This window comes from Numenius arquata, chromosome 7 (genome assembly GCF_964106895.1).
Source record: "Numenius arquata chromosome 7, bNumArq3.hap1.1, whole genome shotgun sequence".
Lineage (NCBI taxonomy): Eukaryota > Metazoa > Chordata > Aves > Charadriiformes > Scolopacidae > Numenius > Numenius arquata.
The window spans coordinates 63,112,794-63,139,438 of NC_133582.1; the positions used below are offsets into that span (position 1 = coordinate 63,112,794).

The 26,645-nt window shown below is 41.6% G+C and overlaps 2 protein-coding genes across 4 annotated transcripts in view; both read right to left on the minus strand.

Moving 5' to 3' along the window:
• Positions 1-2,343: 2,343 nt before the first annotated feature.
• On the minus strand, positions 2,344-6,996 carry GATAD1 (GATA zinc finger domain containing 1). Its single transcript, XM_074150938.1, has 5 exons — positions 6,714-6,996; positions 6,502-6,627; positions 5,577-5,636; positions 3,711-3,894; positions 2,344-2,977 (listed from the first exon to the last, which is right to left on the minus strand). Exons 1-5 carry the CDS (start codon positions 6,906-6,908, stop codon positions 2,787-2,789), a joined length of 756 nt encoding a protein of 251 aa, XP_074007039.1. The 5' UTR covers positions 6,909-6,996; the 3' UTR covers positions 2,344-2,786.
• Positions 6,997-10,051: 3,055 nt separating this feature from the next.
• The window catches only part of ANKIB1 (ankyrin repeat and IBR domain containing 1), an 89,721-nt gene continuing 73,127 nt past the window's right edge, over positions 10,052-26,645 (minus strand). The window contains exons 12-21 of one of the 3 annotated variants that reach the window (XM_074150260.1): positions 23,058-23,192; positions 22,417-22,503; positions 22,257-22,323; positions 21,720-21,865; positions 20,889-21,067; positions 20,309-20,360; positions 16,959-17,052; positions 15,241-15,374; positions 14,170-14,890; positions 10,052-10,261 (exon numbers count right to left, since the gene is read on the minus strand). In XM_074150260.1, the coding sequence (XP_074006361.1) occupies positions 10,257-10,261; positions 14,170-14,890; positions 15,241-15,374; positions 16,959-17,052; positions 20,309-20,360; positions 20,889-21,067; positions 21,720-21,865; positions 22,257-22,323; positions 22,417-22,503; positions 23,058-23,192 (1,620 nt within the window). In that variant the 3' untranslated portion in view covers positions 10,052-10,256. Of the gene's footprint in view, positions 10,262-12,862; positions 14,891-15,240; positions 15,375-16,958; positions 17,071-20,308; positions 20,361-20,888; positions 21,068-21,719; positions 21,866-22,256; positions 22,324-22,416; positions 22,504-23,057; positions 23,193-26,645 lie in introns of those variants that run through there. The other 2 variants (XM_074150259.1, XM_074150261.1) reach the window with 2 other exon arrangements.

The window sequence follows — 26,645 nt, forward strand, 5'->3', positions numbered from 1 at the left end:
GCAATCGCTCGCCCGGGGCAGCAGCAGTAGCTTCACGTCACACTGCAGCAAACAAGATAAAAACATTTAAACACAAAGCTCCTTTTCTGTATTAGGGAGACTGGCAAATATTTTTAAAAAACAAGTTCTACTTTTAACCAGCTGACAAGTAGGTATTTTTTTGTGTGTGATTTTTTTCCTGTTTCATCCCCTAACGAATGACAAGAGCAGACAGCTAACGAGGTATTTAAAGTTCCTGTGGGTTGTCTCATATGGGAGACTGATGAGTCTTGCATCTTCCCAAACCAAGTAATTACCTGTCACACTCAGGGAACAGAAGTGAAGCGGATTCACGTTTGGTTTAAATTACCTACTACGTCATTTGATAATTTTGCTTTTATTGTGCAGTCCTTTTTGCGGGGTGGGTTTTTTTTTTTTTATACTAATCAGAATACGCTTTTCTTAAATTTAGTGGTGCTGGTCATTTAAATGCAGCGAGGGATGACGCTTATTTTTAATTTATTCTGGCTTTCGTTTCATGGTGGCAATGCTCACAGTTCTTTGCTATTTCTTACAGAAGTTCCAGGTTACACATCCTCTACCTGGAGCTCTGCTCTTTGCTGCTGTAAGTAGAACATTTCTACGGTGTACCGTTTTTCACAGGAGTAACACATTACCCTGCTCCAAACTCTTTTCTTTTGGTTAAGCTTTTGGTCCACGTGTCCAACGCAAGCCTGCAGCCAGTCCCCTCTTGGTATGACCTGCTCTTCGACATCGGAGGGTGCCAAGGCCTGCGTATCAGCAGGTCATTCTGTGAAACAAACTTCAAATCATAAGCCATACACTGATATTTCTCTAAATTATCCCTTTTCTACTACAATTTATTGACAAATAAGGCAAGTGGCAAGCGAGTATTTTGCATCTGGTGTCAACTGAAAGCATTGTTCTCTTCCCTCTTCCTACCAGGATTTGCCAAGGAAAGCAGCCGAGCTTGAAGGCCAGCCCACAGAAAGCAAAGCTCCACGGATTACGCTGAGGCAGCACGGGGACCTTACAGTGATCCCAAGGGAAAATCTTGTGGACTACAGAGAAATAAAAATATTTGAATGAAGGGAGTCACTCTGGTTACTGTAAACATCTTTTAAGGGTCGTTATTTTTACTTTCTTATGATTGTTAATATAGATAAATCAGAAAAAAAGAAATCTAGAGGAAGTGAAAGGAGAGGAAGTAGAGGAAAGTAAGGAGTGAGGTCACCTTGGCACTAATTACTGCAACACACTGAGCATGGGCACACATCTCATGTATGTAGCAACCGAAGTTACTTAAGATTTAACTCCGTATTAGCAGTATACTGCTGATTTCCAAGCATTCTGAACTATGGACAATGTCCCTTAAATTTAGCACCTGCTCCCTTAGGGTTGACTGTTATTCCTCCTATTTGAAGAGGGCAGAACTGAGGCTGCAAACTGAAACAAATATATATATCTGGTTCCTGCTGTCACGGATCCCGCTGTATTAAAAGCTGTCAATACCTAAGACTTTCAAAATAGTTATCATCTTAAATCAAAGCTTTTCATTAAGTTAAAACGTAAGCCTAGTGCAACTTTCATAGACTTTCCTACAATATGCTAAAGTTGATTTAGGGCTTCTGGGTGCTATGGTGACATGCAAATGTAAATGATAAGGCCGCTTAACAGCTCTACCCTTCGTAGGCAAGAACCATTAACCCCAGGGAATTCAGGCCACACAAGCACATCACAGTGTCTGGAGCTGACTGGCTTGTGAAAAGCTTAGTGCAGAAAACTTTAACATTGGTATTTTAGTACGTGGCATTTTTCCCATTCTGCTTTTTAGTATTTTCATTGCTATACTGAGACTGTCAATATATAAAATTGGTCATTATTTCGCTTAGCAATTTTTTTTCATTTGAATTGCTTGAGGATTTCTCTCTTATCATCACTGATTGCAAACGCTGAAAAAAAATAAATTTAAAATCAATTTTAAGAGACTGAGCTAACACACACACAAATAGTAACAAAGTGAAACTCAAATCATACCTCAGCGTTAGCTTGCTCAGGAAATGAAGATACATTTCTGCCATGAGGATGCCAGGATGGCAAAGCCAAATAACATTTTTAAAATCTGCATCCAGTTTTCAAAGAAACGTAATGCCCTATATAAACAAAGCTTAGCAGGAAGCTACATACATGGGCCCACGTTTTAGATTCAGCTGAACAAAATTCCCTTAAAAGGTGACTGTTAAATAGAGTATGGCTTTGAAGATGATAGGTTTTAGTCTGAATAAGAGAAATCTATTACACTCCTCTCCAGCGTAACAGAAAACTGATAACTGCATCACTGATCAAGTTCAGTGTTTATTTGAAACTAGGCTTAAATTATTTAAGGAGTAAACGAAAACTGCTGTCACAGTTAACTAAATTAAACAAGTATATAAAGTGCTGCACGGTCAAGAGTATGTCTTTTAACTTCTTCTCTGGAAAGAAAGTTAGAAAATAAGAACACTAAAAGCAACACTAAAAATCAATTATTTGCTCACCAAAGTCGAAGATGATGTGAAACTTGTGGTTTTGTCCCAAAATGAGCAAAAATGTCCAAAGGAGCACAGAAATGACAGATCAAATGGAAAGAAAACTTCCGTTTTAAAGTTCGGATATAATTTAAAATAAATAAATACCATAATCCATAAAGTAAAAAGAACATTTTATAAATTTTTTTTGACTGTCTTTTATGGGGTTCACAGACCTGAGAACACACCCAAAATGACTCAAAGTATTCCTTTAGAAAATTATAAATTATTGGTAACAGTTTCTTTAATGGAGATTGCAGGAGTAGGTCCCACATGAGTCCATATATAGCCCTTCTCTGGTCTTGTAGGAACAGTAGGGAAGGGAGATGACCGAGACTTGAAATATTCCGAAGGTGCATGACACACAAATTCCAAATATTCCATTTTCCTTGGGAGATCTTCTTCTGGTCCTAAGGGAAAAAAAATTTAAAATCTTCATTGACAAAACATAAAGGCATAAAATTGGAGTATGCAGGACTTAAAAATATGCAACAGCAGCCAACATCCCTTAGAGAATGTGTTTTTTCAATCAATGACCTTCCTGGCAAAGCAGCCTCAAATACGAGGCAGGAAACCTCTATCTTCATTTTTGCTGGGATGATCTTTTTTAATTTTTATTTTACTTTTCCCATTTCAAGCATTCAGTTATTTGAGTGAAGTACTTTAGCTAATATATTTTAAATAGATACTATTTGTTGCCTGCCTGCCAAAAAGACTTTTCCGAATGATTAATAATTTTATAATAAGTAGCAGAGCACTCTCTATGCCGGTGCTTGCACACTATGTATTTTAAGTACCCAAGATGAAGATCACTTTAAAAGCTTGGACTGGTATATTAGGTTTATATTGCAGTAACTTTGATTCTGTCCATGGAGTAATAATTTGATCTTTGAAGTTACAAGACTATAATTGTGCCTGTGAGCACAAATACTCACACTCACTGCAGTATTGCTAATCATATTACACATGTAAGATAAATAAAAAAGGCTATCGAAGTAAACAATATGCTCACAGGATTAAGGTCTAAAATGTGGAAATTGCATAAATGATCCTGACAAGCTAAAAAGTTAATTTAAAAAATAAAACTCTGCATTAGTCTAGGAATAAATAAGTAGCTGTATAAAATGAAGGCTTAGCAATTACCTATGATATAGGATGCTGGGTCAAAACACTCTTTGGGGCTGGCTTGTGTAGGAATAAGCCAGGTTAGCGCAGCACTCTTTTCACAGTATTGGTCCTGAATAAACCCACGGATCTGAGCGTAGTATGTTCTTCCATCCTGCTCATCAACCACTGAAACAACATCTCCAATTTGATAGTACACACCCTAGAAGACAAACAAATGATAATTAAATCAAACAATCTGATTTTAGAAGCTTCACTGTGTGATCCTGATTCATGAGTACCTTATGCATCAGTATCTTAAATGATCTCAAATTACCCCAATCTTGAAAGACAGTCTTAATTCAGCCACATGCAAAAGACCAGTGGCATAAGACAGAGTGCTGTCTCACCTAAGCAGCCATCAGCACTGCTTGTGCACAATCACCCAACGTCCTGGAGTTTGAGTTCAATGTCTAGGAGTCTGAGCGCAGTCCCAGAATTGCTTTTAAGACTAGGCAGGCAATTCCACAAGGTCCCTGTCTGCCAAATGTCTCAGAAGCAACCTGGCCTCATCTGTCTTGAAAGACAGCTCCCACAGCAGTTCTAGGACAGGTGGATGTAGAGCAGCTACACCTCCTGTCTGCAGCGTGGCAATGGTCTCATTCCATCAGAAGCAGGGGAGTGCAACACCACCTTCTAGAAAAAGTTAACTGTGGTAATTTCCTGGTGTGTGCAGGAAAAGCGGCTCTGTGTTGAAGGCGTTCACTCATTTGAATGCAAATGAGTCCCAAAACACACATCCAGCTCCTGCCACCTTCCACGGTGCTCTCTAACACCTGAGGCTGCACCACAAAAGCAGCTCACTTCATGTTACAACAGCATCGAACGGCACAATGCAGTGCCTGCACAACCAACATCAGAGTTTGCCAAGCATCATCCAGGAGGGTTTTGTTTTCAAAACAGATTTAAAAGACCTCAAAACCTCCAAACAATCCCCTTCTCAACAAGACAACAAAGTACCAAAATACAAACATTTTTCATAAAGAGATCAGGTTAAATAAAACTGTTGACAACATTCTTAGAGATTTCTAAAAGAAAAAAAAAAAAAGCCAAACCCAGAAACACACAAGAAAAGGTATCAATATTCTTCCAAACTAGTCAACAGCAAACAGAGATTCATCTGGGATGTAAGACACAAAGCACCAGGTCTCTAAAGAGCATATGGAAGCTCAGCCTGCCACTTCTCTGGCTGCACAGTCTCCCGGTGGCTATCCTGACCTTTTCCTTGGGGGAAAAGACATTTCCAATGGTTTGTTTGTACTACCAGGAAACGAAAGCAAAGCTTCAGAACACCTTGGCACACTGGTAAAAACGCTCTCAAACATGAATGTGAGAAGGCCAGCTTCTGCTTTCATTGCAACAGTCAACAGATCTTGTTCCCAGGGTGTTCGAGGCTGCTTGCATCCAGCTCCAAAATGGGAGCCAGTTTAGATGTTAGGGCAGCGCAACCCATCCTCTCTACCGGCCACATTCTCTGTGACTGAGGTAGGAAACACCACGCAAATTTAAATAATCAGCTATAGTCACTTTTGCTTTACCTCTGCATGGTGAAAGTTAAAAGTTTAAAAACCTTGATTGCAGTAATTACTAAGGATGTAAGTAATGGATGCAGTAATTACCAGATGCATCTTTTTCTTGGAAGAAAAACATGGGACAATGACAATTATGTAAACTACTGTGGTAAACTACCTTGCAAGACATAAGGCAAAATTCTAGCAACTGCTAGGCAAGGAAGAACAGTGTATGTGAATATATCCCTAGCGCCTTCACTATCTGTGATAATTTTTGAAATTGGAAACAGAAACAGCAAGAGCTTTTTCACAAACAAACTTGTGTAAACCATACCTTATAAAAGATTGATTCTGCTGTAATTATAGTGGACACAGACTCAGGAGCTTTGATGGGCTAAGGAAAGAATAGAGAAATGGAAAATCAAGAGCATTAAAACCATATAATATAAAAGAGAATAAAAGAACCTGGAATTAGACAATGCACTGATATATCGTCTTCTTAGAAAATTGGTAAACACAAGAAATCAGGTGCAAGAATTTCAAACATAGAATCACAGAATGATAGGGGGATGGCAGCGACCTCTGGGGACCATCCAGTCCAACCTCCCAGAGCAGATCCCACAGGAACGTGTCCAGGCGGGTTTTGAATGTCTCCAGAGAAGGAGACTCCACCACCTCTCTGGGCAGCCTCTTCCAGGGCTCTGCCACCCTCACAGGAAAGAAGTTCCTCCTCATGTTCAGATGAACTTCTCATGTTCAAGTTTCATCTAAACATGAGGAGGAACTTCTTTACTTTTGTGCTTTGAAAATGTTAACTTTACTCTTTTAGATTTTACTCTCAGGATTTTAAGCGGAGAAGCGAGTACTAAATGCACACGACTGGTTTGTATTTAAACAGAACTCCTTCCCCCAAGCAAGGCGCCTGCAGGGCGGGATGCTGTAGGGACCGGTGGGTCAGCAGGCGAGCCCCTGCAGCTGAGGAACGCACCGACTGCGGCTCTGGCGGCGACTACAACCGCTTCTTATCCAGGTTTCAGGCTGATTTTGCGACAGGAGCTGCAAAACTCGGGGCTGGGGTCCAACACACGGGCAAGGCGGGCCTGGCCGGGGCCTGTGACCGCTCCCTCAGGGGACGCCCCCGGCCCCAAGGCCTGCCCGGCCCCGGCACAGGGCTCCCCGGGCCCGCGGGGCCCTGCGGCCCAACACTTCCCGCACCAGCCGCAAAAAAGAAGAAATGAAAAAGCCACACGGCACCTTACGTTTTTTAACTTAAAGATGTGCCTCCTCCCCTTGCCCTTCGTGGAAACCTTCTTCTCCGCGGCGGGCGCCGACTTGTACTTGGTATTCCTCAGCCGCGCGGACCGCCGGTGGATCTCCTGCTTACTCTGCGGGGGGAAAGGACCGGATCAACGCGGGGAAGGGCGGGCGCTCGGCCGGCCCGCCGTCTCCCGGCCCTGCCCGGCGGGCTCACCTGCTTCCCGCCGCCGCCGCCCCCGCCGTTGCTGTGCTGGGCGGCGGCCGAGGTGGTGGCGAAGGCGGCGGGCCCGGGCGGCGCGGAGCGGGCCGTGCAGTTGTTGCACAGGATCTCGCCCTGGCCGCCCTTCTTCCACATGGAGGAGGAGGTGCTGCGACACACGCTGCAGGTGGGCTTCAGACCCAGCGGCATCCTGCAGACGGCGGCGGGACCCACGGCCCCCGGCAGCGAGACTAAAGCGGGGTGAACGCGGCGCCAGCGCCGGCCCTGACGCCGGCCCCTTCCCGCCGGCGGCGGATGTCGCTGCGGCGGGAGGAGCGGGGCGGCCGGCCCTGCCCTCTGCTGGCTGCGGGGCCGCCGCCGTGAGGCGGTGCCTGCCCCTGGGCCTCGCCAGGGCTCTTGTCTCAGCGCCCGTCTCGCCGAGCCCCGGGCGGGCAGTGCCGCCGGCGGCCGGGCCCGCTGCGTAGAGCGGAGCTCCATGAAATGGTAGCGAGTGCTGGTTCTCGGTGTCCAGACAGAAAGGGTCCCAAGCAGGGCATAGACTCATAGAACGGTTTGGGTTGGAAGGAACCTTGAAGTCCTCCCAGTGCCACCCCCTGCACCTGGCTTTGAACGCCTCCAGGGATGGGGCAGCCACAGCTTCTCTGGGCAACCTGGGCCAGGGTCTCACCACCCTCACAGCAAAGAATTTCTTCCCCACATCTCGTCCAAATCTACCTTCTTCCAGTTTGAAGCCATTACCCCTTGTCCTATCACTATGGCCTTGTAATTAAGTCCCTCCCCATCTCTCCTGGAGCCCCTTCAGGTACTGGGAGGCCACTATAAGGCCTCCCCGGAGCCTTCTCTTCTCCAGGCTGAACCCCCCCAACTCTCTCAGCCTGTCCTCCCAGCAGAGGGGCTCCAGCCCTCCCAGCATCTCCATGGCCTCCTCTGGCCCCACTCCAACAGGTCCATGTCCTTCTGCTGTTGGTGGCCCCAGAGCTGGAGGCAGCACTGGGGGGGGTGTGTGTGTGTGTCTCCCCAGAGCAGAGCAGAGGGGCAGAATCCCACCCCTTGCCCTGCTGGCCATGCTGCTGGGGATGCAGCCCAGGATGCAGGGGGCTTTCTGGGCTGCCAGTGCATGTTGATGGGTCATATTGAGCTCCTCATCCACCAGCATCCCAAAGTCCTTCTCCTCGGGCTTCTCAATCCATTCTCCACCCAGCCTCTATTTGTGCTTAGGATTGCCCTGACCTACGTGCAGGACCTTGCACTTGGTGTTGAACTTCATGAGGTTGGCATGGGCCCACCTCTCAAGGCTGATGGCACATTTCTTCCCTCAGCAAAAACTGTGACAGAGAGAGCAGTGCCCCTGCAGTCCCAGTGAGAGCCAGAGGCCATCAAATGGGAAACCGATGGGTGTAGCTGCCTCCGGTATCTGCTCTGTTCCCCATTTGCAGGGGGATGCCATACTCCATCGTCCAAAGATGTACTCATCCTTCCTACTCACCAGGTAATCAGAGGATAAGAGATGGACGCAAATAGTCATTCTGATTCAGGAGAATAGTGACTGGGTCTTACCCTCAACATATGCCAGCTTTGGCCTTCATTATGCCAACTGCCCCTCTTACATGGACCCTCAGTCACATATCAAATAATTTAAAAGGCTAGGGAATGAACAAATCGCTTTATGAAGCTTTGCCAGCTAAATGCCAGAGCCACAGACTGAACAGTGTTTCCTCACCTTGATGCCACTTACATGGCCCCACGCCATTTCTTGTAGATGTTCCTCTAGTCTGATGTCAAGAAATAAAGGCTCACGCACACACAAGAATTTGCAGCCTCTTAGTTTCCATGATTAGCCTTCATTTAAAGTTTCATTTAAACCCTCTTTGGTGCAAATTAAGTTGATTTCCTTTTATCTTGTTCTCAGTGGACACAAAGAACAAATCATAGAATCATGGAATCATGGAATGGTTTGGGTTGGAAGTGACCTTAAAGCCCACCAAGTCCTACTCCCTGCCCTGGGCAGGGACACTTCCCATCAGACCAGGTTGCTCAAAGCCCCGTCCAGCCTGGCCTTGAACCCCTCCAGGGATGGGGCAGCCACAGCTTCTCTGGGCAACCTGGGCCAGGGTCTCACCACCCTCACAGCAAAGAAGTTCTTCCCCAGATCTCATCTCAATCTCCCCTCTTTCAGCGTCAAACCCTTCCCCCTCCTCCTATGGCTCCCCTCCCTCATCCAGAGTCCCTCCCCATCTCTCCTGGAGCCCCTTTAGGGACTGGAAGGGGCTCTAAGGTCTCCCCGGAGCCTTCTCTTCTCCAGGCTGAACCCCCCCCCATCACTCTCACCTTCTTTAATAACATTTTTTACATAGAGGAAAAATATCCTGCTAAAATCAAATTACTATTTTATGTAAAATAGAGGCTATTTCATTCAATGGTATTATGGTAACAATTGCATAATTAATAGCCGTAATTTGCAGGGATCTGTTTACAGATGCTCCACTCATGCAGCATGCAGTGCCTGGAGGCCTTGCCTGGGTTGGTACTGACTCATGGGCAGCTACACTTAACGTCTTGCACTCTTCCCTTTCACACCAGCTTTAACTTTCTTGTCTCAGGTGCCAAATCTATCTCCTGATTTTGATTTAAGTCCTATTTTACCTTCATCTCCTTTCAAACTGTTCACAGTTGTTGGGTTGTTTTTTTTTTTCCCCTCTGCTTCTTTAACCCATCCCTCTGTAGGTTTATGTGATTATCTTGCAGATCAGTGATCTCACAGAGACCTTTAAACTCTCCCCACTGTTCTTGCAGCTTCTGCCTGCTTTCCTTTCCGCCTGCCCTCAGGAGCCCTCCAGTGCTGGGGCCCTCTCAGCGCTGCCACGTTGGCACATCACTGGTCTGTGCAGAAATGGATTAGAAGTGAGTGACGATGTCCATTTCTGCCCAGGTAAGAAGTACCTAATACTTTATGAAAGTTCTTATTATATGGTTTTGATAAGATACACTGTTAATGGATAACAAGTGTGTTTGGAAATACTTGGGGTTTTTCAACTCTAGTTTTACTGTAGCCTTTTTACCATCTTCCCCATTCCCAGCTTCCTCCCTTTTGGTCCTTCCGAAACAATGCTGCAGAGTCTTTTCCTCTTCTGCCACAAACGTAGGATGCATCTGTTTTACAAATACCTGTATATTCTAATTAAATATGCTACTGTGTATTGTTCTGGTAATTTATCCACTATGCTTTTTTCTTCTGCTTTTAAATAATAACTTGAATTAAAAAAAAAAAGGCTTAAGCTTTAGGAAGCCTAATCCGAGGTGATAATTGAAGCTAATTCTATTTACAAAATGTTGGCAGAAAAGAGTTTTAATTCAATATTTCTTGACAAGTCAAAGTGCTGCTTTATTGGACTGTCATTCCAATGGAACCTCGCTAAATGACGCCTTGAGATTACAGTGCACTTAGTGTGATTATTCTGTTGGCCTTCTGAGAGGCCGTTAGAGTCACCATGATGGAGAGGCAGGGACTGCTGTCAGTGCTGTTTGATCACTCCCTACCTAGCCTGAAAGGAAACAGAAAGAGCAGTGGTTAGGGTATTTTGTCAATAACAGACAATAGCATGTCTTTTATTATAGTTACACCCAATGAAACTAGCATGGGTTAACTTTTGTTTTTACTTGATACCTAACTCTTTATGTAGGCAACAGCTGAAATACTCTGATTTGAGAGCTGCTGAGTATCCAGTAGTTATGGGTAACAGGGGACAGGGGTGCAGGACTTCTTAAAAGTACCCCTCTCTAGAGGATCCCAAGTTTGACAATGTTGAGCCTAGATTTTGAGCATCCTCTACAGTTTCCTGATTCTCCTTAACAGAACTAGATCCTTTGAAGCTGAAGTGGGTTGAAAGGCAACTGTTAGACTGTGGCCTGACTGGAACTGGAAATGCCCAATTTAGCTGAGGGATTTTGCACAGTGCAAGCTCAGCTAAAGCTGGGGAGTAAATCTGTTTTCTTCCAGTTAATGCATATTTCCACTTAATTGTATTTTTACCTCAATAAAAATAAGGGGTGCTCTTGGCTAAGCTCTTTGGAGTCATCAGAACACATCCCTGCTCTGAGGGACTTCAGATGTAAGTAGAGAGGACAGAGAAGTGGAGAAAACAGAATGTTGGCTCCACCTGGGGAGCAGGAGCATGAACGTTGGTGACAACCTGGCTGTCAGTGCAGAATCGCTGCCTCTTGGGAGCTTTCGGGGAGGGTGTTGCTTATTTATTGGCAGTGATGCACATCCACACACGCGCTGTGCACCTCCTGATTAAGTAGCTGAATTGTTCTGCAGTGGATTTAACTGCATTGCTTCCTCCTCGCTTCCCACTGCTGTCCTACAGCCTGCTGGCTCACATGTGAAGAATCTTAGTAAAACTCAGTACTTGCTAATTGCAGCATACGCAGTGACACCGCAGAAGCAGGTGATGGAAAGTGCTTTGCGGTGACTAATCCAACTTTGTACATTAGACCTTAGAAGCTCTCCAGCATCTTGGCTTGCTTGTTTGAGGAAGCTAAATAAATTACTGTAACAACAAAGAGAACAGTTCAGTGCCTGTTAACATAACAGAGGCAGCCTGGAATTTCCTGGTAACAATGGGGACTGGATATTAAGTGGCACTGAAGAAACAGTAATTAACAGGCTCTTCCTCAAAAATTAGTCCTCCCACGCTCCTTAGCGCCACTATTTGTAACGACAAGGCATAACTCTTTACAAAAAACAAGTGCACAATATGGCTGGAGCTATTAAGACAAAATTGTCTATTTTAGATATTTTTTTTTTCAAAGCTTAATGAACATAGGTACCTTACATTTACAAATCAAAACTTTCAACTTACTCTGTGGTCCCCAGCTAATCTGGTATAGGGCTAAACATATCCTAAAAATGTCTGTCATCAGTCTTAAGAATCCGCTACAGTAAGTCTAAGATGTAATGAGACAGAACGGAATGAGTTTAAGTAATAAATGTTTAATCAAAGAATTTTACATATTATTAACAGCATTCATTTGGCCAAACATCTACATGGTCGTAGTATCCTACTTGTATATAAAGTGGGAATGTATCAAGTATAGACTATGAAAGTGCAAATAACAATTCAAGGTTAGAGTAATTTTTTTACATTATAAAATTAACAGGTTTACAAAATAGTCTTGCCAAACTTTATTTTTGAATTGTAAAGTCAATGACTATGGTGTTAAAATAAGTACCAAGAAAATACAAATTTAATAGGCTAATTTCATGCTCATAAGAGTAACACGGAAACAATGGATATACTGCACAACCTAACCAAATTACAAAAACCCATAACCCACAAACTTCACTACCTTCACAGAGAGCACTCTTACATATCTTACTGTAACTCTGCAAGACATCTCAATGCAATACACCATCTTTTTGTAAGAATCTTCAGAAATTACAATTCAAGGAAGCTATGTGAGTTAAACAACTTTCAGACCAATTCGTGATGATAGTTCATGAAAAACTGTTTTAGTTGAAGGATTTTATACCATAGAACAATTTAAAATAGGTATTTTTCAAAGATGTCCAAAGGTTCATGATTATGTCAAGAGTAGGGTGGCTAGAGGAAAAGCTGGAAATTGATTTGAGACTATTCTATTCCATTCTCTCTAAAGATGCTTGCAAAATGAATGAGGTTTTTATGGGATAAGGGTAAAATATTCTTATTTCATTTTTTACTAATATGAACCTTGTGACTGCAAGGTTCAAAAGCTGGATTTGCATGAATTAGTTACCAAAACACTCACTTGAACTCACAGTAATCAATACATAAACTTTGCTATCATGACACTTGCCTATACACACTCAGTAGTAATAAACTTTTATATCATATCAACAGATCTCTGGTAACAGTTAAGCAAAACTTAAAATGGAGTGTATGTAGTTTGCTTGTGTTATAACAAGTTTTGATTATATGTAATTAAAACAGCCATTTCAACAACTTACTCTAGTTGTAATTACATACTGTACCATTGTATCTCACTAACTGTAGATTGATGCTTTTAAGCAAATCTATAACCAGTATTTTTTTTTTCACGGTACAACAACTAGGAAAAGGGGTTTTTTGTAAGTTTTTTTTTTTTACTTTTTTTTTTTTTTTACACTAAACAGTAATCACACAGCAAGTGAATATTGTGCAATTGAACAAATACCTAGCAGTGTTTTGTTTATGCAAAAACACTGACTGAACATTTAGTTATTTACTGTAAAGGCAAGGCCATGAGTGGTTTTATGGAGGTCTTTGCAATTAATAGCATAGTTACTCCAGAACAGACACGGAATTTGAATTACTTGTTTAACTGTGGCAACTATCCAGTTGGGTTAGGCAAAGGCACCGTAACGTTGAGCAGAATGTGTCATCTGAACTGTAATTGTGGGACTGGCTATTATATGAAAATTCCGTATTCCTGTATTTTTATAAAATGTTATCATTAAAAGTAATTGCACTATTAGTGCATAGAATGCTTTGTAGAATTATGAAAACAAAGAACTATGATTGCACTTCCATTAAAGTGTCTCTTAAAATACAGCATAGCTGTTGCTAACTCACTGTATTTTAATATTTAAAATAACTGTTTAACAGCAGCATTAGGTTTTATTAACTTAACATACAGGCTACATTTAATTAAATGCAGTCACCATGGCAACACAAGCCAGTTAAATTTAGAGAAGCAGTGCTACCCAGTGGTTTCTTTCACTGCTAAGAACTGTGGGATTAGTCTGGTAGAGTAACACTGCACTGTTTTGTTAGGCTCCCGCCAGCTAACTATTCACAGTTTGGCACATTTGGACTGTAAATAGACATGAAAAAGTCTTTGATTTTAATGGGAAATAATATCCCCTAAAACTTGTTCCTGGAGCAGTATTAAAGAGAAATATTAAATACCTCCGCTCACACTGCTAACAAAAATGAAAAATGAGTAAGGAAAAGTTATGGAAAACAAAACTAAAATGCAAATGAATTGCTAAATGTTATTTTGGTGAAAGAATGCGCTCTAAAAAATGGAATAAACTATTTCTTAGGAAAACCAACCAAAATAATCAGTGTAAGCCTTTAATCCGTACTTTCAAGTTAAGGATCATCAACCTAAGGCTAAACAGATGCTGCATCGTATTAGGAATGTGGAATACAACCTACTTATTCCTTTTTCTTGAGAGCAAAAAGGCAAGTACTACCTAATTAAATGCAAAGGATATTCCTTGAAAGGTTCACATTATTATAAAGAACTACAATTCAAGAGAACTCCTAAATATCCGTTGTTATGTCAGTGGTTACAACTGCGCCGTATTCTGTGGATCAAAGCCTCCATAATGCTTACTCCACATACTGTACCATCTGTCACTGCCATTCTCTTACACCAAATCTAGTTTTTATTCATACCAGATGCACGTGCTCAATCCACTCACTTGAGGTTTGAGGAGTCTGACTTGAAGTATCTCCTGAAGCATCCAGGGTGCTCGTTACCTCCCTGTTGTTATCACCACTCTGTGATACCGTTTCGCCTGGAATAATGTTTTCTTCAGAAGTGCTTTCCTCTGTTTGGGTGCCTCTGCCTTCGTTCTTGAGTGCATCCTCGAATAGTGCATGCTCTTCCTGAGGCTCCAGCCCGGTGTCTGTCAGGTTTGGTTGCCCTGCTGACCTGTCTTCGGTACTGGGTTGCCGTGAATCCTCATCCGTCTCTGTACTTGTTGAGGGGATCAGAGCAATACTCTGTGGGTTCATGTCATGAAACCAGGCCATAATATTTCCAAGTAGATTTTCACTGGTATTGGGATCTTGACTGCTGGAATCAGCGTCACTAGACGTTGAGTATAATCCACTTCTTGTGTCGCTGCAGGGGTGCGAATGGAGACGATCGGCTGAAAAGGGATCATTGCCTGCACCGAGTCTTATCAGACTGTCACCAAGTTCTAACAGCTCAGAGCTGCTCAGAGCGCCTCGTGGATTATCTATGCTTATAGGAGCAGAGTCCAATCTTGTAGGCAAAGAGGTACCTATTGCTCCTAAAGATGCCTCATTATTTAGAAAGTCTCTAGTTTCTTCATCTATGGCCAGGCCAGATTCTTGTAATGATAACTGAATGGCTAGCAGGATGTTTGGGTCATCTTCATCCAAGGAACTCAGAGCCTGTGGAAATACATAAGGATGCTTTCAGAATAAAATTTTCATCTTGTCACATATTGTGGATGAAAAGTAATTTGGGCTCAAATCTGAAATTCATTCATTATTCCTACATGTCATTTATCAGGATCAATTTTTACTGACACAGTTGACAACAGAATTTAAAAAGTGACTATTGTTACATTAGTGATTGTTTAGCGATTCTTACCAGTGTGAAAGTACAATTTGTTGTCCCAGATTCTCCCTTTCTCGTTGAAGAATTAAGAAAATTTGCAGAGAGAAAAAATGACACAGAAAAGCAGAGCAGAGGAAGGCAAGCAAAGCAGAGAGAATGGAAGAGAGATTAGGAGAGATACCTGAAGAGAGTCCTGGTTTTCAGAGCGACTGACAGGGGTATAGTCATGAAGCGAAGAGCTGTGCAGAATACCCATAGAAGCTGAACTCACCATGGAGGTGCCATGTCTTCTACTACTGCCACCTTCCTGAGTGTCTGTTTGGGCAATTGAAACAAAAATCGTTGAAGAACCAGCGAGGAAGCCTTCTCCACTGTTATTTACTGACAGATTCTCTTCCTTCCTTTTGGATTCAGCAGTGTAATTTTACTCCTTTACTCACTCTGAATGAAATATTCCAAAACACCCCTAACACCAACTCTTGCCCAGTGGCAAAACACCAGCCCCACTGTGTCAGGAGCGACTGCCTGGCTCCTCTGTGCCTTCCTGCTCTCAATACCCCTTTTCTTCTCAGAAAGGATGGGATACACCATCAGAAGCATGAGCCCATCAGCATGATTTATGGAAAGTCCTGAAAACTACTGCACATGCACACAATACAGGATGCGTTGACAGGGGATTACAAACAACGTTTGCTCATTTCTCTGCTCTCCTAAAGACAACAACTTAGCTGTAACGTTAACATTACATTAATTTTTACCAAAACAATGCAGCACAATTAAGAGTAGAGGCATCAGTATATACTTCAGCAATTACTGACATTACTGTTTTCTTAAAACAGCCAGCAAAAAAATAGAAGTAAAATGCTGTTTCCAGAAAAACTGCTCCGTAATAAAAATAAATGTAACTCTTCTGACTTTGGAAAACGGAATTTTCCACTTCAAAATTCCAAATGAAATAAGGAGAGACAAACTAATGCTCTCTTGCATGCTTTAACAGTATGCACTGGTCATCACTACAATATCCAAGTGTTCAGTCAAATTCTAGTCCTTAAACTAACAAGATGGTTTTGCATTTTACTTGCAATAGGGAAGGATCAAAGCTCATGAAAATTCTTTTTACTGTTTCTAATATAAAGAATGTGTTCGTTTACTTCTCCTCAGTAAAGGACTTCTTTTTTTTTCAAAGTGCAAGTTATGTATAGGACTCAAGTTCATAAGACACAGCGATGAGTGTTTGTGCAGCACGGCTTGGAGACCCAGCACGACGGGCAGCTCTGAAGAAGCGGCGTCACAGTATGATTTGGATTCGAGCTATTTTTGTACCTTTTCAAACGCCGCTGTCAGGATGTAGACAGCCCAGCCAAGTTCCAGTGACCAGCCCTAGCGCTGCCCAGGGGAGCAGCCTGCTGGAAGCCACAGCCAACTTGTTCCCTGGCTGTCTTTGCCAATACAAGAGTTTCTGAGCAGGGTTTTGGAATACAGCCTCGTGGCTGCCCTCCAGCAGGCCTGTAGCAGGGGAACCCTCTTCTACACTCTTTATGCACAACCAGTCCTTTTACTTGGCATAAAAGAGCCGGTATATAGATAAGACTGTCATACGAAGTATGTACCAGTCAAAATTTCTTCAGAAAAGCAAACCTGGTCTAAATACATGAGGAGTTGTTAGTGGAAAGATCAGTGCGTGTCTCTTTGAAAAGAGGAGCAGCCACAATGGTCAGCCACACTTCTAAGATCACATACAGGAATGCAAAAATAAGCCTTTATGTTGTATCCTGGGAAATACAGCAGTATGTTTGAAACTTGTTTAAAGTGTGTCCACAGAAGAACAAACACTGTGGTCAATACCAGCAATTTCTGAAGCAGCAACAGAAAAGCAGGTGGCGCCGGGCAGGAACATACCTAATGTGCTCTCGCTGGGGTCGTCAGGGTCCGGGGTGTTACTCAGCAGACTGTGCATGTCTCCTCGCCGACGCTGCCTGTGCCTCCTCCGATACTGAAATTCAGCATATTCCTGCATAAACCAAAGGTTACAAAATACAGGGCAGCATGCAGTAATATTTTTCTGATGTAACAAGCACCACATTTTTATTAAAAATGTGTGATTTTATATGTTTTTTATAAAATCACCTTTTTTCAGAAAAATAAATTGCAAGTTATATCATGCAATGCTTAACATAAATAATAAAAAAAACCTCAAGATAATCCTAAATCTATAAAAATAATGACTTAGCAAAGAAAAATACTTGTCGTATTACCGACATTTTAATACTTGCAATCTCCCTTTTTAAAGAATTCCAAGTACACAATTTTTGTTTAAAAGCTTTGATGCCAAACTTTATATACACACACTGACACACTTTTTAATAAATATATACCTAGTGATTTTACGACATAAAAACAATTAATCTGAATTAGATGAGTAGATTATCTCAGAGTCCCTGATGCCAGTGACGGCCATTGGAAAAGAACCTTTGGAAGACTGCAGGAAGCTGGCAGGCATACACCGGGACTTGTTATACTTTTCCAGCCTGCAGGAACTTCTTAAGCCACAACTGATACTCTTTTACTGAACAGTCTGTGATGGATTTTAATTCCATGAATTACAGATCTCTTCTATTTTTGCCTAACTTGAGCTGCTGACGAGCCGTGCCGTATGGATTTGAACTCCTGCAGCCTGTAATTTCTCACATTGTGTGTATTTACCAAAGACAGTTTATGTAACACTTACGGAAAAGACTCATGTTTGAATAGTTAACAAGTTAACACCAAGTTAACATCCCAAGGGTTAATTATCTTAATACTTGGAAATAAATGTTTTGATTTCCATACCTTTCCTAATATTAAGAGACTAATTTTATGCTTGAAGGCAAATCTCCAGATATGTTTTTTGGTTAATACAGCTGACATTGAACCTGACTGTGTAGGTTAAGATCTTTTGTTTAGTTCAGTTATTCATTTACACAAGGCAATAAAAATATACATATAGGTACTAGCTTGTCTCTTCAGAAAAGAATACTGCTATTTATTTCCCTGAGCTCCAGGCTGGGAAATCTGTAATCCAAAGGTTCCTTTGGCCAAATGAACTGGGAAAGATAACATTACCGTTACCTTTCCTTTCTTACATTAGATCTTCATCCTAGAATGTCTCAACATCTGAAGTATCTAAAACTTAAATCCAGAAGTGTCATTTCTCTTACAAAACGACCTTATTAATCTTGTTAGTATTATTTGAATGGTACGTTGTCTTTCCATGTTTCAAACATGGAAAAGACCCCATTTCAGACCAAGTTCTTATTCATAATGACATATGCAAGCCAAAAAGACTAATCACAAAATCATCAGCGTGGGCAGATTTTTATCTATGTAAGAAGATCCGTGAAAACTGTAAGAACATAAAAACAGCTGTACAGACAAAGGGTCTGTTTAGCCCAATATTCTCTCTTCAGCCATGGTTAGTAGTATGTGCTTATGGAAGAGCATAAAAAACAGGGCAAGCATGAAAGGATTCTTCTCTAAAATATTCTTCCAGCTCCTCGGGAGCTCAGGGATTTCCTAAGTGGAAGGCAGTGCCCCAAACAGCAGAAACGCAAAACTTGATACGGAACAATGTAACTGAATTAATTAAAAATATATATAATTATATTACTGTGAATCAGACAAGGAATAATGGGAAGTGATCACTAAACACTAAGATTAATTAATCCTATCAAATCTTATCTCTCATCTGTTTGCAATAAAATCTTAGATTTTACCAACAGCCATTTAACTTTTGGTTGCTTTTTAACCTTTAGAAAGATATCTCAGTTACTACTGATAAAAATTTATTTCTGATTACTTGGAACAATTTTATACATGTAGCAAAATAAGTTTAAATTTTGTTGGGTAGGAACACGACTGTTTCACACAAAGCTCTACAACAAGCAGTGTTCATTACTAAAACCAGTGAGATTTTGTTTTCTGTAATAATCCGCTATACGCAGTCATTCTACTAATTGTTAGTAAAAGCACAGCTCTAAGTAAAAAAAATTTTTAGTGACATTCACTAAAATAAACAAAGATGACTACTATTAATTCTAGAAAATTCCTTTAGCAGAGGTGGTTGCAAGTATCCTTGACAGCTACGTAGCAAAGAAACCAACTTGCGTCATACAGTACCACATTTAGGCAAATCATAGCAACTCATAAGCCATCATCTATGCACGACTGCAACGGCACCTACTGCTGGACAGCTTATCCGCGTATCTCTTATCAGCTCTTTCTCCTAACCAGTTCCACTGATGGATACAGTAACATCACAACGAGTTTGATATTATCAAATGGGGAATTATTTCAAAAGAAAGGACTAAAGGAACTAGACAGGAGAATCAAGCTGATCTTTTGTAGAGAAGCAAGCTATTTTCTCAACAGCGTGATGCTCACCAAAAACAATAGCAAAGGAAATATATAGAAAAAGTACATGGAGTTTTCCAGGATGCTTTTAAATGACTAGCTAGAAGGAAAACAGCACCCAGGAAATGCTGAAATGAAGTTTCCTTCCTAACTGAATGCTTTAATCTAATGTTCTCAAAATATTAAATAAAAATTAAGATGATAAAGGAAAGCTTTGTAGGAAGCTTCTCATATTTTAGTGGAGCCTCGAAAATTATTTACTCTTTCCCATATATAGGTAGTGGAATATTCATTTTTAAAATTATAATTTTCATGCTAGGTTAAGTAGCAGAAGTTCAATTCATCTGAGTATGCAACTTCCATCCTGCTTCAATACATAAAACCAAGAAGAAACATTTCAAATAGCTAACAATATTTAGGTGTGTGCCTGTATTTTTTTGCTGGATTGTGAAAGAAGGATGGAAATTTCTTAAGACTTGTTGTCAAATTCTGCTGAACCGATGTTGCGTTCAAAATTAATCTAGACAATTTCATATATTTATTACTTTAAGGTTCCCCAGCACATAGACACCGGTTCATATACAATATTAAAACTGGTTATGTACTTGGAAAACTACAACTTCAACACAGCTTGTCTACTGCCACCTTAAATAACTATATCCACATTAGAGACATTATTTAGAGTCACTGCACAATTAGCTATGAATATATTTCCTTCTATTGTGAAATAAATAAAATGGTAAGCTTAAACCAACTTGAAATGCTTTGAATCAAAACAAGGAAGCTCTTCATGCAGATTGCAATCATACCTGTTTTTCTAGAATATGCAGGAGTTAAGAAAATGAAAAGAAATATTTTACCTCAGGCGATGCAAATCCTAAATATTCCCAATCCCACGTTCCACCAGCAAAGCTATACAATTAAAAGAGATATATCATAAAGTTTAGAAGTAGAACGAACTACGAACAACCTCCAGAGCTTCAAAACCTATCAACATTTTTTAAAAGTAGCGCAATTGTAACTCCCTAAAACTTAAGAAGTCCTCTGCTTTAATTCTTACCTCAAAATTCATTTAGAAAACACGTGACTATTCCAGAACAGCTCGATATTTTTAGCAAATAGTTATAGATTTTTGGAGCGTACCAGGTATTTAGTGACAATCTTGAAGGTGAAATGGAAGCCACGACACCTAATCATTAATATATCACAAATGGGGAAGCAATTCAGGCTGCAACATACAGAGCAGTGATTCTCAAACACATCTTTCCTCAGTGAAAAGTTGTAATTCCACAAGGATCGAGTGTCCGAGACAATGTCGCTATCTGGTGATTTACAACCGTCACGTTTACCAGCTCCACTTCCCCTCACCATCAAAGAATGGCGGGGGGTTCGCCCGCTTTGGCAGCTTTTCTGACTCGGGCAGGGTTTTGCCGGCGTTACCTGCGCCTGGGCGCTTCCGGGGAGTCGGCGGGAGCCACGCCGCGGGCCACGGAGGCCAGGAACTCCTGCCGCTTCTGCTGCACCAGGCACGCCGCACGGATGATTTTATGGCGAGGAGTCCGAAGGTAAGGCCTGTTCACTTTCTGTGCAAGGTCTTCGGTGACCATTTCTAGGTCTGTCTGAAATAGTTAATAAACACAGGATAAAATCATTTTACAAGGAAATGAAAATCAGGCAGAGCTCTACACTATAAATACTGAGCAGAATGATACCCATTTTCCTGGAAACACCATCTGAAATACCACAACACCCTAAAATGTCTGCCCTTCTACCCTCCCCTTTCACTGCCCTGAGTGCTGTCCTCCAGCTTGCAGCAGGGCTTCCCTGCGCTCACACGTATGGAGCATCTCCAGGGGCCCCACGGGAAAGGAAAGGAGGCAGCAGCCCCTGCCCCCACCCAGGTACTCCCCAGTTTTGCCCCCGTCTCCTCTTCAGACACATCAGGAAAGAGGCGCGAGAAAGAGGAGATGGATCCGAAGCTAAAATGCTACCCTCAGTACAGTGATTAACAGTAAATAATTTCCTTTCTTTCCCCTTCCACCTGTCTTTATCCCTTTCCTTTTTCAGCAAAGTGTCGTTTTTCATTCATTCTAAAATTGAACTAAAAGCTATTGTGTCACAGAGGAATAAAAATGCACTAATTTTCCAAACTTGGTTACAAATACAAAACAGGTATATCACTTTTACACTACAAAAATGGCAAAAAGACACTGATAACTAATATTACCCAAAGAAGTAACATTAGAAAAGGAAAATATATGCATGTATTACCTGCATAAGTTCAAATATTTCTTTCTTTGTGCTTTTAGGCTCCAAAAAGAATCCATATGGATAAGAACACTTAAGAATGCGGCGAGTTTTTAGAAGCTCTTGCACTGCATCTTCAATGAATGTGGTATCAGGGCAGCCTCCCTCAGCTGCAAGATAAAACAAGCATTGTGAAAATATTTTCCAGCTGATGTCAGCATTTCTTTAAGCATAAGGGTTTTCCTCCAAAATAAAATTTATGTGCATGGCAGTTAAATATTTTGCAAGTACACAGCAGCAAGTTCTCAAAGACTACACAGTGTTCTCACTAAAGGAAGTCAGCACAGAATATTAGCTTCTCCCATCCTAAGGCTACTTTTTCCTCCAGTCTCTGGAATAGGAAGTATTTAGCTTTCACCCACTGCTTACGAATTCAGGTAACGGAGAGATCACACCGCACAGCAGGCTGATGTGAACTCTATCCAAAAACCCCCAAAGGTTTAGCCATAACAGAGTTGATGTGATTTCAAATCAAATTCATGGATCACAGCAAATACTTACTTCCACTGAGAGCTCTACTCAACTGCTCCATCTTTTCTTTGGCTGTTTTTAGAAGGCGCTGTTCTAACTAGAAAAAGAAAATAGATAAAATACTGTAAGATAATTATTTTTGGATTAATAAAATAGAAACCAAAATCAGTAAAAGTGGCTTGACCCACACCTGGTAGCTAAGTTCATGGTTCTTAAATCTTGTGTAATAGTGCATAAACCTATCAAGCTCTTGAAATCTTCTGTGCTTCTTTTCAGCCTGGAAAATAACGGGGAAACAAAAGAAACCAAGATAAAACTTATGATTTAATTTAGCAATCACCATTAGATATAATTACATAACCAACTGTTTCTATTCCCACTACACATAAAGCATTGTAGACAATGCCAGGTAAATAATGAGACAAATGTAATGTTTGGAATTCAGGAGTCTGCCAATGCTGTAGCCAAAGAGCTGATGCACTGTGTGCGCATGCTATTTAAGCACATTTTCCAAATGCCAGCGTCAAGGCATGTAGCGCACAGCAGCTAATTACAGCACCAGCACGCCCACTTCACAAAAGGAAACCATGGCACAGAGAAGTAAAATAACTTGAGTAAAGTCGCTGGCGGTTGTCACCAAAGCCAAAAGCAGAACCAAATCTTACGTTTCTATCCACAAATAAGCAGTGTTTCCTTTCTGGCTCTTTGATATATTTAAGATTGTATTTTTCCATTTAGATCTTGGGTTTGGAAGAGTCTTCATGAAACTTAACCTACATAGAAAATTGCAGCCTTAGCACTATGTTTCAAACACACACGTTCATTTCTTACCTCTACTGTCATCTCCTTGGATTGTTCCTCTACGTGTTGTATGACCTCATAGCGAGTGCATCTGTAGTAGCCCCCAGTGGAAGAGCTGTGCTTCTTCCATTCTTCTAAACAGATCCAGCAAAAGTCATATTTGCACTTCAGAAAAAAAAAAGGAACAAGGGGGAAAAAAACCCAGAAGCTGATATGTTGTATATTTGCAGTTACGCGTTATTATTCCTCTATGAACAACTCAATTATCAACAATCATTCTGAGTGTGCTTATGGTCAAAAAAAATTGTGGGGACCCTCCTTTGTATTTTACCTGCTACAGAAGATCTGGTTTATCAAACCATGTCAGTCATAATTTTTGTTCCTTGGATCACAAGGTTGCGTTGGATCTACAAGTTAAGTTTTAAGTCAATGAAATAAATCAAATGATAAATACAGCTGATCAAGCCTGGGTTTCTGTTATTATTTTAAAAAAAGACAGTGCCTTTTTTTAAGCAACACAGAAACTGTTCATGAGAAAGAGTGAATTTTTTCCTAATATCATTTAAAAAAACATGATTACTGGTATTATTGTCATGTAGTGTTCCTGACACAAAATAACAATTACTCAGCAAGAGAGAAGAGACCAGAACATACACTTTGCAGAGCGGTTACTTCAAGGTGAGCCTTTTCTGCATCGACTGAGTAGAGAGAGCGCTTTCAAAACAGGTAACTCCTTACAAGGAGATCTGACTTATCCAGGCCCCTCTGCACCAGTGAAGATCAAACTGTATTAAATGTTCTCAACTCAGCACTGAGTTCTCAGCTAGTTTATTTCAAAATAATTGGAAGCTATTTATGGATGGCTGGGCAAAAGACTTTACAACTTGTTGAATGCTGTTTGTGTTATCTGTTCTACAGATGAGCTAAAAAAAATCCTGAAAAAACAAAGCAAAAATTTACATTGGTTAATATGAAGCCATTATTATTATTATTGGAATTTGATAAATTAAGTAGCATTTTTCTCTCTTTGCCAAGTTTAACCTTTACAGGAATATCCAGTCCATACTGGATTTGTTTATAGGTGGTAGTTTTATACAATCAATTAGATATTAGAGGAAGAAATGAAATCTAATTCTTGCATTGTGCTTTTGCTAATTTTATTTCTTCTTGGTTTTGTGCTGCACCTTCTTTGTTCTTAAACATTTTTTGAAGCTGCTCGCTTGCACACAATGGTAAGATAAGTGCTGAAAATGACGTATGAGAATAATTGTGTATAAAAGTGTTAAATGTGCATCACTGCATCATTTGCCTATCATTCAAAACCACTCATATTTATTATAAGAAAATAATTATGAAACATTCAAACAATGGTATGAAACAAGGTCTTTCACAAGTAACAGAACTAATAGAGCTTGACTTCCTATTAATTTGTCTATGCTCCTACTGCAATAATCTTACCTCTCCCCAATTATCTCCTTCCATGGCCACTCCACTATACGTATCTCCTGATCTCCTGATCGGCACTGGTGAGGCCTCACCTCGAGTACTGTGTTCAGTTTTGGGCCCCTCACTACAGGAAAGACATTGAAGTGCTGGAGCGTGTCCAGAGGAGAGCCACCAAGCTGGTGAGGGGTCTGGAGAACAAGTCCTATGAGGAGAGGCTGAGGGAACTGGGCATGTTTAGTTTGGAGAAGAGGAGGCTGAGGGGAGACCTCATTGCCCTCTACAACTACCTGAAAGGAAACTGTAGAGAGGCGGGGGCTGGCCTCTTCTCCCAAGGGAATAACGACAGGACCAGAGGAAATGGTATGAAGTTGCGGCAGGGGAGGTTTAGATTAGATATTAGGAAGAATTACTTTACTGAGAGAGTGGTCAAGCACTGGAACAGCCTGCCCAGGGAGGTGGTGGAGTCACCATCCCTGGAGGTATTTAAGAAACGTGTAGACGTGGCTCTTCAGGGCGTGCTCTAGTGCCCGGGATTGTTGGTTTGTGGTGGGGTGTTGTGTGTGGGGTTTAGTTGATGGATGCTGCTTGCTTTTTTTTTTTTTTTTTTTATTTTTTTTTTGGGGGGGGGGTGTTGTTGTTTGTTTGGTTTTGTGTTGTGTTTTTTTGTTTGTTTGTGTTTTTTTTTTTTTTTTTTTAATGTGGTTGGACTCGATGATCTCAAAGGTCCCTTCCAACCACTAAGATTCTGTGATTCTGTGATCTCTCATGTCTCCAAAGGCCTCCTCACAAACCCAAGGTTCCCCCAGTGTTCCCTGACCCTCCTCTGACACCCCAGTCTCATTAAACATCCAAAACCACATCATCTGTTTTCTGTACATCTCCCACCCCCCTGAGCTCTGTTTTACGAGCCCTTATGGCCACCCCGCCAGGCCAGCACTGCCCGGGTGGAACAAGTCTCATCTGCTGCCCGAGCCCAGCAGAAGAGGTAACCGCCGAGCAGGTATTTCAGCCTCTCTCTTGGTGGCAGCACAAATTAAGTCTCTGCACCATACAGCTACCAAGTGTCATGAAACTCGCAGTAATTTAATGCCCGAGAGCCCCCTCCTGTTGCTTCGCATCTCGTCCAAAGTACCCAGCAGGTTAAAAACTACTACAGGCAGGGGAGTGAGAGGGCAGGACTGCCTAAGCCTTGTCTCCTTAGAAATTGTGCTCATAAAACAGTACGATGCCGCTTAAGCACAGAAGTGTGATTTTATGAGAGAAGCGTGTCCTGCTCTACAGCGGGCACACGCCAGCTGCTCGGGGGCAGCCCCAGCTCGTCACGCTCCAGCAGACCTCTGCAGCAACGGCAGAAGCTCCATCACAGACCCTTCCTTCAGCGGAGGAAGGGACAAGCGAGGTGACCACGATACCCCGTGTCTGAGCCCTGCAATGAGCTTGAGGACACCCCTCCTCTCTTTCCTCGCCAGGCTGAGGGGAGGCAGCTTCTGTTTGCAGAGATTTCTCCACCACCAAGGGAATCTGGCTGTGCTAAGGACACTTTGGGCTGTTTATCAGGGACGGTGTCGAAGAAGAAAAGAGAACTGTGGTTGAGCCAGTGCCTCAGAACGGTACTGCGTTAAATTACCTACACTCAGCACTGTTCAATGGCCAAAGTCTTCTCCAGCCTGAAGCCATGCTTTTGTTTGATTGAGATGAGCTCACTGGCAAAAGCTGCAACAAACACACCTTGTACAGTTTTTAGCACTGTGGAATTTATGAGCTCTTTTCAAAATCATTTAAGAAAAAAACCCAGAAAAACCCAGCAAACTTGGCATAAATCAAAGCGGAGGAGAATCTGTTCTCTGCCACCACAGACAAAACCAAAGAAACAGCACCAGAAAAAGCCCCAACCTTCAATTCGTGTCACAGAACGAGAGAGGTTATGTGATGACAATATAAAGAAAATGGGATGTGCATAGCAATGGAGAGAGACCAACACATTTCCAGAAAAACTACTTTCTAAATCTCTTAGCTTTTCATTGGAGCCCAACTGTGTGAAGTGTTTGCTACTTTCTTATCTTTAACGATGCTCCTCAAGGAGCTGTAGTTATATAAGATATTTCTGACATAAAGAAACAGTATTCTAAATATGCAGCTTTTAACTAATTTGAGAGAAAAAGCATTCTCAAG